At 54.2% G+C, this 13,308-nt stretch overlaps 2 protein-coding genes across 4 annotated transcripts in view; both read right to left on the bottom strand.

The window, feature by feature from the left end:
- Positions 1 to 10,742, bottom strand: part of LOC103471606 (son of sevenless homolog 1) — a 21,574-nt gene extending 10,832 nt beyond the window's left edge. The window contains 11 exon segments of the mRNA XM_081605290.1: positions 329 to 410; positions 1,737 to 2,392; positions 3,456 to 3,583; positions 5,380 to 5,478; positions 6,074 to 6,184; positions 6,273 to 6,416; positions 6,487 to 6,696; positions 7,331 to 7,495; positions 7,567 to 7,698; positions 9,049 to 9,174; positions 10,071 to 10,742. Coding sequence (XP_081461416.1) covers positions 329 to 410; positions 1,737 to 2,392; positions 3,456 to 3,583; positions 5,380 to 5,478; positions 6,074 to 6,184; positions 6,273 to 6,416; positions 6,487 to 6,696; positions 7,331 to 7,495; positions 7,567 to 7,698; positions 9,049 to 9,174; positions 10,071 to 10,157 — 1,940 coding nt within the window. The 5' untranslated portion in view covers positions 10,158 to 10,742.
- Positions 10,743 to 11,397: 655 nt separating this feature from the next.
- tmem178a (transmembrane protein 178a) overlaps positions 11,398 to 13,308 on the bottom strand; it is a 20,567-nt gene continuing 18,656 nt past the window's right edge. For all 3 annotated transcript variants that reach the window (XM_081612341.1, XM_008420791.3, XM_081612346.1), the window contains one exon: positions 11,398 to 13,308. This exon is cut by the window's right edge and continues 2,429 nt beyond it. The gene's annotated coding sequence lies outside the window, so the exon portion shown is untranslated.

Below are 13,308 nucleotides of genomic sequence, written 5' to 3'. Positions count from 1 at the left end.
TGTTTTCATTACTTTCAGCTGAAGATGTTCATGTTTATGAAGTTATAGTTACGTTAGGTACCAGTCTGTCCTTGTTTTTTATATTTCAAGAATAATCATGCTTCTCAGAGTGAAGTACAGTAAATGTTGTGTCAGTAATGGACCAAAGCAAACAAGATGGCTGCAGACCTTTAAAGTTGGTCCTGTAACGCTTCAGATGGGTCAGGAATCTGGACCAGAACCACTTCAGAGGAAGACTGGGTTCAGACTCAGCATTGACACCTGCTGTCTGTGTGATGTCACTGAGTTGTGGAAGTTCTGATTGGCTCGTGAGGCCAGATGAGCTCACCTCTCCACCAGCAGGTCCAGCAGCTCCCCAGGCCGGCAGAAGGACCGGTACGTGGTCAGAAAGGTCCGGACAAAGTTTGGATCTGTGGAAACAGGAAACATGACTGAGTGGTTCTGGTTCAGAGAGTGTACCAAGGACCGGGTTCAGAGGTTCTGGAGGACCGGTTCTGAACAAGCTCCCATTGGGAGGTCCTCCTACCAGGCCTACCGACCCGTTTCCAGGCTGACCGGGTCAGGGAGGCGGATCAGTACCAGACTGGGTGGTGATGCATTTAAAGCCCAAAGGTCATTAAAGACACCCTGTCAGAAATGTTACATCAATAATTAATACGATTCCATCCATCCATCCATCCATCATCCATCCATCTTATCCGGGTCGGGTCGCAGGTCAGCATCCTCAGGAGGCCCAGACTTCCCTCTCCAGCCTCTTCCAGGTCCTCCAGGAACCCCAAGGCGTTCCCAGGCCATAGAGAGACATCGTCCCTCCAGCGTGTCCTGGGTCTCCCCTCCTCCCGGTGGGACCTGAACTCCTCACCAGGGAGGCGTCCAGGAGGCATCCTGACCAGATGGCTCCTCTGGACGTGGAGGAGCAGCGGCTCTACTCTGAGTCCCTATACAGTCCCTATGGCTATGTCTCCGGCCAGCGAACCATTCCGCCACCCAGTGGTCCTTTTTCAGACCACTTGGTCTCCTGTCCGCTCAAAAACGCACAATATGTCTATAAATAAGTGTAGGATATTATAAGGAAGTGCTGAGATCTACCGTTTTCCACCAACTATTTGCCACTTCGGCTCAGTGAGAAACGTTCAGAGGATAAAAACACGAGCAAAGCTCAGATGTCCCAGCTTTTACTAGCATGTAAACGCACCATCTACACACATCTGGGAGCAAAGCGTGAAATGAGTCAGAAATATTTGTTCACTCGGAACCGGATCTGTGTGTGAATGCAGTTTAGTGTGAACCAGGTGATGTGTGTACTTTATCAACATGTGTAGGAGAAGGTTTGTCATTTTTAAGGTTTACAAATCCAGTATTACACGCACAGATATTTTGAGACTATTTTCACTCCATACAGCTCTCTCTTCACAACGGACCAGTACAGCGCCGCTTCACGGCAGACGCTGCCCCAATCCGCATCAATGAAAATCAATCAATAATCTTCAGACGGTGAATCCAGCAGCTCGGAGAAAGCAGCGCTAAAGTCGCTAACACTTTCTGGGAGTCCAGATCTTCATCACGCTTGGCTAAACCAGAGACGGGTTAACCAAAAGAGGAAGAGGAAGGTTGGCGGTCATACTTCCGTTTTATTTGGCGCCATAGCGGATTATGCTAATCATGGTCGTTGGTTGGTCCGTCTGCGTCTCAGTCATTGGAAAGTTAAAAACGTGGAAAGTTCCGCCTGTACTCACCTGCATACAGGTGGAAGGTGAGTCTCTCGATGAGCTTCAGAACCGTCCCGGCTTTAATGACGGGGATGCCAGACTTGGACTGGACGCTGTCCTCAAACACAACGTTCTGGTCCGAGTCGGGTTCGGCGAAGCGGTACCGCTGGACCGACGGCAGCCGCATCTGCTGCTCCTCGTCCTGCAGCAGCGCCTGGTCCAGCATGCGCTCCAGCGTGCCGCGGTACTGCAGCGACACCAGCGCCGCCATCCAGCCGTTCTTTTCCTCCGCTGACTTGGCGGCGAACAGCACGCCGCCGCCGTCCTTCGGCGCCACCTCGAAGGCGTGGCGCCACTCGCCGTCCCGGTCCTCCCGGTCCACCACCCGGACCTTCCGCATCAAGAACTTCTCCTTGAGGCGGAACTCGGCGGCGGCGGCGCCGGGCAGCCGCGGCGGCGCGTGGCCCGCCTTGCAGCTGATCATCAGACCGTCGAAGAGGAAGATGTGGCGCTCGTGCTTGGCGCCGACGCGGCTCAACGGGCCCTCCATGATGAACTCGTTACAGCACTGGGCGATGTCCGTCCCCTCCCAGCCGTCGATGCTCCGCTGGACGTCCTTCATCCTCCTGATGGCCAGGTGCTTGCCCTTTACTTGCTGGCTGTGGAGCCGGCAGGCCGGCTCGCTGAGGAAGAGGAAGAGGAGACACGTCAGAGGAGGACCAGGAAGCGGGGGACCAGAGAGACATGGGGGCTCGTGGTGTAATGGATACGTTGGACATGTCCCCTTCATGTCCCACTGTCTATTCTTTTTTAGCCGTTAAACTATTTCATCGGCAGCTGACATACGGCATCGTGTTTTTCTGAGCCGTCTTTAAACTCACCATGAGTGTTTACGTGCTAACACGCTTTACTCCGCTGTACGTAGCATTTATGTCGCTCCATATTGATAATTATTGATTAGTTTGCTTTAAATATGCGAAATCCTTCCAAATTGTTGACTTTTCCTGACCTAGCTCCAGTTTTCACTCCAGCTGTTTGTTTTTCAGCAGCAGGTTGCTGGGCACCCAGAGATGCCAGCCAGCTAACGCTGCTGGTTGGATGATGACGTAGTCACACCAAACGCGGTTTGAGCGTCACGCACGTCTAGAGCAAAATGTCTGACTGGTTTTTGAAGCTGGAAACAGTTCGGTGTGAAAGCTGCTGCAGACTCCTGTACAGTTTGATCCATAAGAACTGTTTCAGAGAACAGATCAATCTTTGATCGATCTCCACCTTTGGTGAAGAAATGCACCAAAAACAACCAATCAAAGCCCGGAGGAGGAGCTTGGTGTGACAAATCACTGCTAAATGTGCTAATGACAGAAACAACTTACCACTACACCCACCGTTGTCAGTGGCTATGCTAACTAGCTTTAGCATCCATAGCAGGCTATGCTAGTTGCAGCATAGCAGAGAGCTAGGGGTTAGCTGACCTGTCCAGCTGGGCTTCACCTGTGTAGTTCTGTTTATCCAGAAAGGTTAGTCAGGGTGAGCGGTCGTCTTGCGATCGGAAGGTTGTAGGTTCGATTCCTCCTGCCTCATGTCGATGTGCCCCTGGGCCCCAAACTGCCCCCCGATCTGCGTATCGGTGTATAAATGTGTGTGTGCTTGTGAATGTGACTGTAGTGTAAAGAGCTTTGAGGGGTCAAAGTTCAGTCCCTTTACCATTTAGTAGGAAGGAAGACGTCCGGCCAGGTGTGTTCCTACCTGAGCCTCCGCTTGGCCAGACTCCTGGAGCAGATCCTCTCCAAGCTGCTCTGCAGGTTCAGCAGCGCCGTGATGGCCTGACGAAGACACTCCTTATCCTCCTCATCCTCGCTGCGCTCTTCCAGTTGCTATGGAGACAACCAGAGTCAGAGGCACCTGCACAGGTACAGCATGAGGGGCCAGCAGGACCAGAACCACGAACCAGACCTGCAGGGTTCTGGCCCAACTGGAAACCGGAGCGGGCAGAACCCACAAGATCACTGACTGGTTCTGGACCGGTTCTGACCCAGTAGCTCAGCAGAACCTAGGTCTTTGTTTTGGACCTGGGCCCATCTGCTGTTGGACCCTGAGAGAGAGCAGGTGGAGGAAAGGATGGAGGTGGAGATGGAGGAAAGGAGGGATGGAGATGGAGGAAAGGAGGGAGGTGGAGGAGAGGGGGAGGGGAGGACGGAGGTGGAGATGGAGGAAAGGAGGGATGGAGGTGGAGGAAAGGAGGGATGGAGGTGGAGGAAAGGAGGGAGGTGGAGGAAAGGAGGGAGGTGGAGGAAAGGAGGGAGGTGGAGGAGGGGGGGAGGGGAGGACGGAGGTGGAGATGGAGGAAAGGAGGGATGGAGGTGGAGGAAAGGAGGGATGGAGGTGGAGGAAAGGAGGAATGGAGGTGGAGGAAAGGATGGAGGTGGAGGTGGAGGAAAGGAGGGATGGAGGTGGAGGAAAGGAGGGATGGAGGTGGAGGAAAGGATGGAGGTGGAGATGGAGGAAAGGAGGGATGGAGGTGGAGGAAAGGAGGGAGGTGGAGGTGGAGGAAAGGAGGGATGGAGGTGGAGGAAAGGAGGGAGGTGGAGATGGAGGAAAGGAGGGATGGAGATGGAGGAAAGGAGGGAGGTGGAGGAAAGGAGGGAGGTGGAGGAGAGGGGGAGGGGAGGACGGAGGTGGAGATGGAGGACAGGAGAGATGGAGGTGGAGGAAAGGAGGGATGGAGGTGGAGGAAAGGAGGAATGGAGGTGGAGGAAAGGATGGAGGTGGAGATGGAGGAAAGGAGGGATGGAGGTGGAGGAAAGGAGGGATGGAGATGGAGGAAAGGAGGGATGGAGGTGGAGGAAAGGAGGGATGGAGGTGGAGGAAAGGAGGGATGGAGGTGGAGGAAAGGAGGGATGGAGGTGGAGGAAAGGAGGGACGGGGAGGAGGAAAGGATGGAGGTGGAGATGGAGGAAAGGAGGGATGGAGATGGAGGAAAGGAGGGATGGAGATGGAGGAAAGGAGGGATGGAGGTGGAGGAAAGGAGGGATGGAGGTGGAGGAAAGGATGGAGGTGGAGATGGAGGAAAGGAGGGATGGAGATGGAGGAAAGGAGGGATGGAGGTGGAGGAAAGGAGGGATGGAGGTGGAGGAAAGGAGGGATGGAGGTGGAGGAAAGGAGGGATGGAGGTGGAGGAAAGGAGGGAGGTGGAGATGGAGGAAAGGAGGGATGGAGATGGAGGAAAGGAGGGATGGAGGTGGAGGAAAGGAGGGATGGAGGTGGAGGAAAGGATGGAGGTGGAGATGGAGGAAAGGAGGGATGGAGGTGGAGGAAAGGATGGAGGTGGAGGTGGAGGAAAGGAGGGATGGAGGTGGAGGAAAGGAGGGAGGTGGAGATGGAGGAAAGGAGGGATGGAGGTGGAGGAAAGGAGGGATGGAGGTGGAGGAAAGGAGGGATGGAGGTGGAGGAAAGGAGGGATGGAGGTGGAGGAAAGGAGGGATGGAGGTGGAGGAAAGGAGGGATGGAGATGGAGGAAAGGAGGGATGGAGGTGGAGGAAAGGAGGGATGGAGGTGGAGGAAAGGAGGGACGGGGAGGAGAGGAGGGATGGAGGTGGAGGAAAGGAGGGACGGGGAGGAGAGGAGGGATGGAGGTGGAGGAAAGGAGGGACGGGGAGGAGAGGTGTGTGACCTTGAGTGTGTCCAGCAGGTGCAGGCAGTGGTAGACGGGGGTCAGCAGCAGCCTGGGCAGGACGTAGCGGACGGCTTCTTTAAATCCCTCACAGATGGACTGAAACAGAGGATGAAGAGGTCCATCTTCATCAGTGACATCATTTTAAACATGTATTTAAAGGGACCCTGACCCCAATAAGAGAAGAGGAAGCCACTTCTGGCTCCACAGCCGTTAGCGCCGCTAGCTCCACAGCCGTTAGCGCCGCTAGCTCCACAGCCGTTAGCGCTGCTAGCTCCACAGCCGTTAGCGCTGCTAGCTCCACAGCCGTTAGCGCCGCTAGCTCCACAGCCGTTAGCGCTGCTAGCTCCACAGCCGTTAGCGCTGCTAGCTCCACAGCCGTTAGCGCTGCTAGCTCCACAGCCGTTAGCGCTGCTAGCTCCACAGCCGTTAGCGCTGCTAGCTCCACAGCCGTTAGCGCTGCTAGCTCCACAGCCGTTAGCGCCGCTAGCTCCACAGCCGTTAGCGCTGCTAGCTCCACAGCCGTTAGCGCTGCTAGCGCTGCCCCTCTAGGCCGGTTGCAGGCTTGATAACTTGCCGGTTCCAGAGTCATGGCCGGGCTGAACTGGGGGTCCGGTTCTCTCTCATGTCAGACCTTCATCATCATTGTGGGACCTGTCAGGTGAAGTGCCCACCCAGGTGTGACCGGTCTTACCTGCAGATGGACGGAGGCTCCAGGTTTGGTCACCAAATCCAGGAAGTGATCGTGGAAGGCAGGATGCAGGACTTCCTGAGCATACGCCTCATAGGGGTCAAAGGCCAACTCCTGCCAATCAGAGGACAGATGTGGCAGCGGCTCTAGGTGAGCGGCTCCAGGTGAGCGGCTCCAGGTGAGCGGCTCCAGGTGAGCTCACCTCTGCCAGGTCCTCAAAGCAGCTGCCCACCAGTGGGTGGGGGCTGCCCTCGTCCGTCATCTCCACCGTGTCCTCCAGCAGGCCCAGCAGCTTCACCGTCACTTCCTGGATGTCCACCAGGCGGCCAAAGATGCTGTCCACGTCCTGGGGAACAGGGAACCGGGTCAGAACCGGAACCGGGTCAGAACCTGAACCTGAACCAACAGAGCCGTACCTGTGTGGAGAAGAGGGCGGGGCAGGAGGCGAAGGGCTCCCTGAACACCTTGAGCAGCAGGTGCAGCTGCCTCAGGTACTGGTGTCCGTCAGCCAGGAAGCTCCGGACCAGGTCGCAGTATCGCTGCTCCTCATTGGCCGACGGCTCCTCGTCCAGCAGCGGGAACAGACCCATGTCCTCCTCGTCCTGGTGGAACATGTCCATCAGAACCTGCAAGGTCGCCTGGAGGTTAGACCGGCCCAAAACCCCGACCCGATCTGCTGAGTCGCCGTTTCCTAGTAACCGGGTCAAATGCCAGCACCGTCTGGTGACATCATCAGGGTAAGTAAAGTACAAAACGCTCGTATTTCATTGGTCCTTTGAACACTAATTATGAATTCAGTTTTTTATGAAAATGTAGTTTTAGGAAAACCTTGAGGTTTTACACCTGCGCCCTTCGTCACCACGGATACAGCGGGACAATGGTGGGTAACCATGGCAACGGGTCAGTTTGTGCATTCAGCTTGCACATTTCCACCAGATACCTCTGTATTTTATTAACCTTGGTTTTTAAATATTTTATCACTTTTGTGTGAATCTGTTCACAACATTCAGTGATGTTCAGCTCTTCATCGTTTCTTCTGCCCAGAAACGCCGGAGTCATCGTCACTTCCTGTCTGAATGGATCAATAAATAATGAATATGGCTGCCGTCCTTCAGCATAACCAGCTCCCTCCTCTTCATCACTCCACCCAGCCGTCTTCTTCCTCCTAAACTCCTCAGTCCTTTATGTTCTTATCTAACCTTTGACCTTTGCACCACATAAACCCAACCCGAATATCAGGTCCAAGTTTCAGCTGCTCACCTTGTCGGCGCACATGGCCACAGTGATGTCCTGCTTGGTGATGTCATCATGGCGGATGTTCCTGACGTAATTCCCCGCCAGCTTCAAGATGTCTGCCGAGATATACTCCAGAACGGCGACCATGTAGACGCAGACCTGATGGTCGAGTTTATAGCCCAGCACCTCCTGCAGGGGGAGGAGGAGGAGGATGAAGAAGAGGAGGAGGATGAAGAAGACGAGGATGAAGAGCAGCATACCTTGAGCAGGGGGTGGATCTTGTCGACAGGAAGTGCCAGCGGGTTCTTCCTTTTCTTCTTCTCAATGGCGGCCAGAGCGTCGGCGATCGCCCACTTATCGATGGGGTGAGGGAAACTCCTCTGGACCCGCTCCTGAAGAGAAACGGGTCAGAACCGCTGGTTACAGTTTAGTAAAAGCTAGCGTGGCTAACATGATTACAGTTTAGTAAAAGCTAGCGTGGCTAACACGATTACAGTTTAGTAAAAGCTAGCGTGGCTAACACGATTACAGTTTAGTAAAAGCTAGCGTGGCTAACATGATTACAGTTTAGTAAAAGCTAGCGTGGCTAACACGATTACAGTTTAGTAAAAGCTAGCGTGGCTAACACGATTACAGTTTAGTAAAAGCTAGCGTGGCTAACATGATTACAGTTTAGTAAAAGCTAGCGTGGCTAACATGATTACAGTTTAGTAAAAGTTAGCGTGGCTAACATGATTACAGTTTAGTAAAAGCTAGCGTGGCTAACATGATTACAGTTTAGTAAAAGCTAGCGTGGCTAACATGATTACAGTTTAGTAAAAGCTAGCGTGGCTAACACGATTACAGTTTAGTAAAAGCTAGCGTGGCTAACACGATTACAGTTTAGTAAAAGTTAGCGTGGCTAACACGATTACAGTTTAGTAAAAAGCCTTTTCAGGTGAAATAAAATCTTTAATGTATGTCAGATTTGGTACACGTTGCATATTGATCTGTTCAGCTAACGTAAGGCTGTAACTGACAGGCTTCAGGATGTAGAAGTTGTATCGGTGCTGCCATTATGCTGTACTTGGCTAAAAGGTTTTCATAATGGATGTTTATTATTGACTTTATTTTTCATTCACTAAACACAAAGAAAGCAAAGCAATAATACTGACACCAGCAGCCGTTCAGAACTGAGGTTCTGTATCTGACAGTTTTTGGGTCGCAGACGATGTGTTTACTGCCCCCTGCTGGCCGTCCCTTTACTCTGACCTCTGACCTGGACAAAAACTTCTGCCAGGCTCTAGCTGAAGGAACCCAGCAGTGGGCCCAAACGTCTAAAAGAACCCGGTCCAGCAGGTTTAAAGAGGTTCTGGAGAACCATTCATCTGCAGGGGCCATATTGGTGATGCTCGGTTCTGGTCCGGTTCTGGCTCAGGCCATCTGGCCATTCTGAACCGGTCCCAGTACCATCAGCTCCTAGCTCTGAACTGAACCTCTCTGGAGACCGGTTGCCATGGTAACAGCCAATCAGCTGCTCTGTGAAGTCTTGACGGTGACATCACAGCTGCAAGCTGCTGATTGGCTGATTGTCATCACCACCAGACAGGAGGCAGAGGGATTGGGCAGAGCCAGAGTGAGTGAAGGAAAGGCCACACCCACTGCATGATGTCATCAGCCCTAGTTAAACCCACCATGTTACAGACAGGTGTGTGTGTGTGTGTGTGTGTGTGTGTGTGTGTGTGTGTGTGTGTGTGTGTCACCTCCACGTCCTGCACGGTGCGCGGCTGAGCCTGACACAGCATGCTGAGCAGCTGCAGGATCAGGTCCTCGATGTGCTGCAGCGCCTCCTGCTGGGACTTCAGGTTAGGATGCACCTGGTACAACACCTGTACACACACACACACACACACACACACACACACACGTTTGTTTGGCTTCCATTGCTTGTAGCTGCGGTTCATGGCTAACCAGACATGTTGCCTAACCTAATTCCCCCTCTGACCTCTGACCTCTGACCCGGCTTTGGTCCCCAAAAGGTTAGTAAATGCCGGAGCAACACAAACTTCCGGTCAGACTGGGAAGAGCTCCTGACCCGATTCATCTCCCCTCAGGAACTGGATCAGAACCGGAACTGGGCTGGTTCTGATCAGACAGATTTCTGTTTGGACCCGCTGGGTTCTGGTTCTAAAGGTAACCTGTTTCCTCTGGAGAGTCACCTGAACTCGCCCAGTTCCGCCATAACGGGCTTCATGTGGGCGGGGCCAGTTCCAACAGAGCCGCTTCCTGGTTGGTTAACCCACAGCGCCGACCCGAGGTCCAGCTGCAGAACCAGAACCAGGCAGCACCGAGATCACCTGAGGAACAGGTGACTGCTGCAGCTCTGAGGTTGCTCACTAATGAAAAGAGTCAGTGATTGGCTGGCTGGCGATGATGTCAGCAGGTGTGGAGCAAAGGTGAAGCATCAGCAGCGACCCGATCAGGAAGCCGAGGAGAAATCTGACCGTCCAGGTTCTGACCTGGACCCAGAACCACCTGAAACCGCAGCTGCTGGCTTCATGACCTCACTGTCTACCTATGTGACATCACTGGTTGTCAAGGAAACCATTCACTGAACAGTCCAGGGAGCTGACTATGGTGCAACCTGAGCGTTACCATGACAACAGAGGACGGGTCATAACCTGGACCGAGTTGGACCAGAACTCCAGGGTGTCTCTGTTGGACCTGATCTGGTCCTATCGTCTCCCTGACTGAACCGGGTCAGAGCGGTTCGGTTCGGCGGTACCTTCTCCAGGGCCGGAACCAGCAGGCCTCTCCACTTTCCGGCGTTGTCCTCGCTGAAGAAGTCGTACTGCGGCTGGGCGGCCTGCATGTCTGCGGCCCGGGCCGGCAGCTGGAGCCCCGAGGCGGGCCGGACCGGCACGGCAGGCCGGGCTACATGAAGCGAGCCCCGGATCCGGCGGGGCCGGGACGACCCTCCGAAGCGGACCCGGTCCCCGCCACCATCCTTGGCCGTCCCGCGGAGGCTTGGCTGGAAGTTAGCTCCGCGGTCTGCAGCTGGGAGTCGCTTGGTTGGTTCGGTTCGGGTCAGCGGGAGGAGCGCATGGTACCGTTAGCCTGTTAGCTCGGCGCTGCTAGCGGCGGGGATCCCCTGGTTCTCCGGGAAGGCGGCCCGCAGCTGCCGGTGTCCGCCTCTCTGGACCGGAGCGGAGACTGAGAGCAGCTGGACCGGTTCGGTGGACTCGGCTCGGTACCGTCGGGTCTCATAGACGTGGCTCCGACCATGCAGTTCCTGCTCTGGGTGTGAAAGCCTGACCGGGTCTGGGTCTGGCTGCGGGGCCCGGCGGGCGGACACTCGCCGACCAAACGGCGGCGGTTGTTGTCACTGTGGCGGTGCCGTACACGGTGCTGACCTGCGCATGCGCTGTCTGCAGATCAATGACGTATATTGGCGGGGTCACCGACGAAGGGAGCGCGCGGCCGGCCGCGGTACTGCAGCGAGGGCGGCTGCGTGTCGGAGCCTCGGTTCGTTTGGTACCGAGCTGCGGGTCCCAGTCTTCATCCCTGATTCGGTGTTAAATACAGTAAAGTTTTAGTCCAAATGTTTCATCTCAGACCTGCTCATTTTAGAAAGTACCAAGGTTATGGATATTATCCAAGGATTTAAATGTTCCCCTTAATTCTCTACAGGACCACATGGGCCAGTTTTGGCCCCCAGGCCTCGAGTTTAACACCTGCTGCAACCATAGATCTTCATCAAACTGGAACAATCTGACCCGTGGTCAGTATCCAGGCCTCACAGGTTCTTTTCCATCAGGTCTCTGGATGTAGCAGGTGTTTCAGCAGGTGTTTCAACTGGTCTTGGCGTCAGACGGTTCACCAGTCAGAGAGGAAGAGTCGGTGCTCATCATCCTCACAGCCGCTTCTAGAAACCACACTGCCTTCACACGTCTGCAGGCCCAATGGGGAAACAACCCGACCTTCTGTAACGCCGCCATGAGCAACTGGAAGACGCAAAAGCAATGTGACAGAAGAACTGGGTCAGAGGGCATCTGAAGGTCAGAGGCCGTTACTCACATTTTAACTGTAAGAAACAAAGACATGAAGCCACATGGAGGCGTTACATCGTTTATTTACAGTTAAATCTCAGAATGACATCAGCAGATAGAGAGCAACTCCAGAACCCAGAGGGGGGCAGCAGAACCCAGCGGGGGGCAGCAGAACCCAGAGGGGGGCAGCAGAACCCAGCGGGGGGCAGCAGAACCCAGAGGGGGGCAGCAGAACCCAGCGGGGGGCAGCAGAACCCAGAGGGGGGCAGCAGAACCCAGCAGGTGGCAGCAGAACCCAGCGGGGGGCAGCAGGACCCAGAGGGGGGCAGCAGAACCCAGAGGGGGGCAGCAGAACCCAGAGGGGGGCAGCAGAACCCAGCAGGTGGCAGCAGAACCCAGTGGGGGGCAGCAGAACCCAGCGGGGGGCAGCAGAACCCAGCGGGGGGCAGCAGGAGGGGGGCTCTCGAGGTGTTATTAGCACAAGGTTCTGTAAGGAATCGGCTGCGGCTGACGTTAACAGATCAGAGTCTCTGGGCAACGAGGACAGAAACCTGGACGGCTCTGACAGACTTGAGGCATCTGGTTCTGATCCAGGACTTCCTGACCCAGCTCCACAGGAACAGAACTGGAGGGGTATACCGGGTTCTGATGAAGTTCCATCTGGGAAAACAGCTGGATCCAGACTCGGGTTCTGGAGCGGGTTCTGCCATGGATCAGGCAGAACCAGGGAGGTCAGTGGATTGGACCTGGTTCTGTTTTTTCTGACCCATAAACTCTCTGACCTGGAAACGGGTTCGGTCCAGTTGGTCCTGTACGGTTTGTGGCTCAGTAGCTGAATGATCAGAACATTTACAGTATTTACATCCAGGCTGTGGTCCAAAGTTCACAGAACCAATCTCCAACCAGAACCAACCAACCCATTGATCCGGTTAGGTCCTTCAGGTTGGACTGATGGAACCGGACCCGAGCAGCAGAATTCTGGACAGGAGCAGCTGAGTTTCAGGTCCGTTCTGCAGGTCCGGTTCTTAAGCAATCAATGGCCCAATTCGTCCTACAGACGGAAACTTCTGAGCGCGCTCACTAGAGACGTTTGTTTCATCCAATCAGATGATCACTTGAAGTCACCTGACCTCACCTGGTGCAGAAACACCTGGAATCCACAAATTTATCCAGCTGAGAGACGAGTCCAGAGCCGTTAATGAGTTGAGTTAACGAGTCCAGAGACGTTAACGAGTCCAGAGACGTTAACCAGTCGAGTTAACGAGTCCAGAGACGTTAATGAGTTGAGTTAACGAGTCCAGAGACGTTAACGAGTCCAGAGACGTTAACGAGTCCAGAGCCGTTAATGAGTCGAGTTAACGAGTCCAGAGACGTTAACCAGTCGAGTTAACGAGTCCAGAGACGTTAACGAGTCCAGAGACGTTAACCAGTCGAGTTAACGAGTCCAGAGCCGTTAACGAGTCCAGAGACGTTAACCAGTCGAGTTAACGAGTCCAGAGACGTTAACGAGTCGAGCTAACGAGTCCAGAGACGTTAACGAGTCGAGTTAACGAGTCCAGAGACGTTAATGAGTCCAGAGACGTTAACCAGTCGAGTTAACGAGTCCAGAGACGTTAACGAGTCCAGAGACGTTAACCAGTCGAGTTAACGAGTCCAGAGATGTTAACGAGTTGAGTTAACGAGTCCAGAGACGTTAACGAGTCGAGTTAACGAGTCCAGAGACGTTAATGAGTCCAGAGACGTTAACGAGTCAAGCTAACGAGTCCAGAGACGTTAACGAGTCGAGCTAACGAGTCCAGAGACGTTAACGAGTCGAGTTAACGAGTCCAGAGACGTTAACGAGTCGAGTTAACGAGTCCAGAGACGTTAACGAGTCGAGTTAACGAGTCCAGAGACGTTAATGAGTCCAGAGACGTTAACCAGTCGAGTTAACGAGTCCAGAGACGTTAACGAGTCCAGAGACGTTAACCAGTC

This window comes from Poecilia reticulata, chromosome 1 (assembly GCF_904066995.2).
Source record: "Poecilia reticulata chromosome 1, P_reticulata-male-v2, whole genome shotgun sequence".
In the NCBI taxonomy this organism is placed as follows: domain Eukaryota; kingdom Metazoa; phylum Chordata; class Actinopteri; order Cyprinodontiformes; family Poeciliidae; genus Poecilia; species Poecilia reticulata.
Note: the sequence above shows the minus strand (reverse complement) of the source record. Positions and strands in the feature narration are given on the sequence as shown.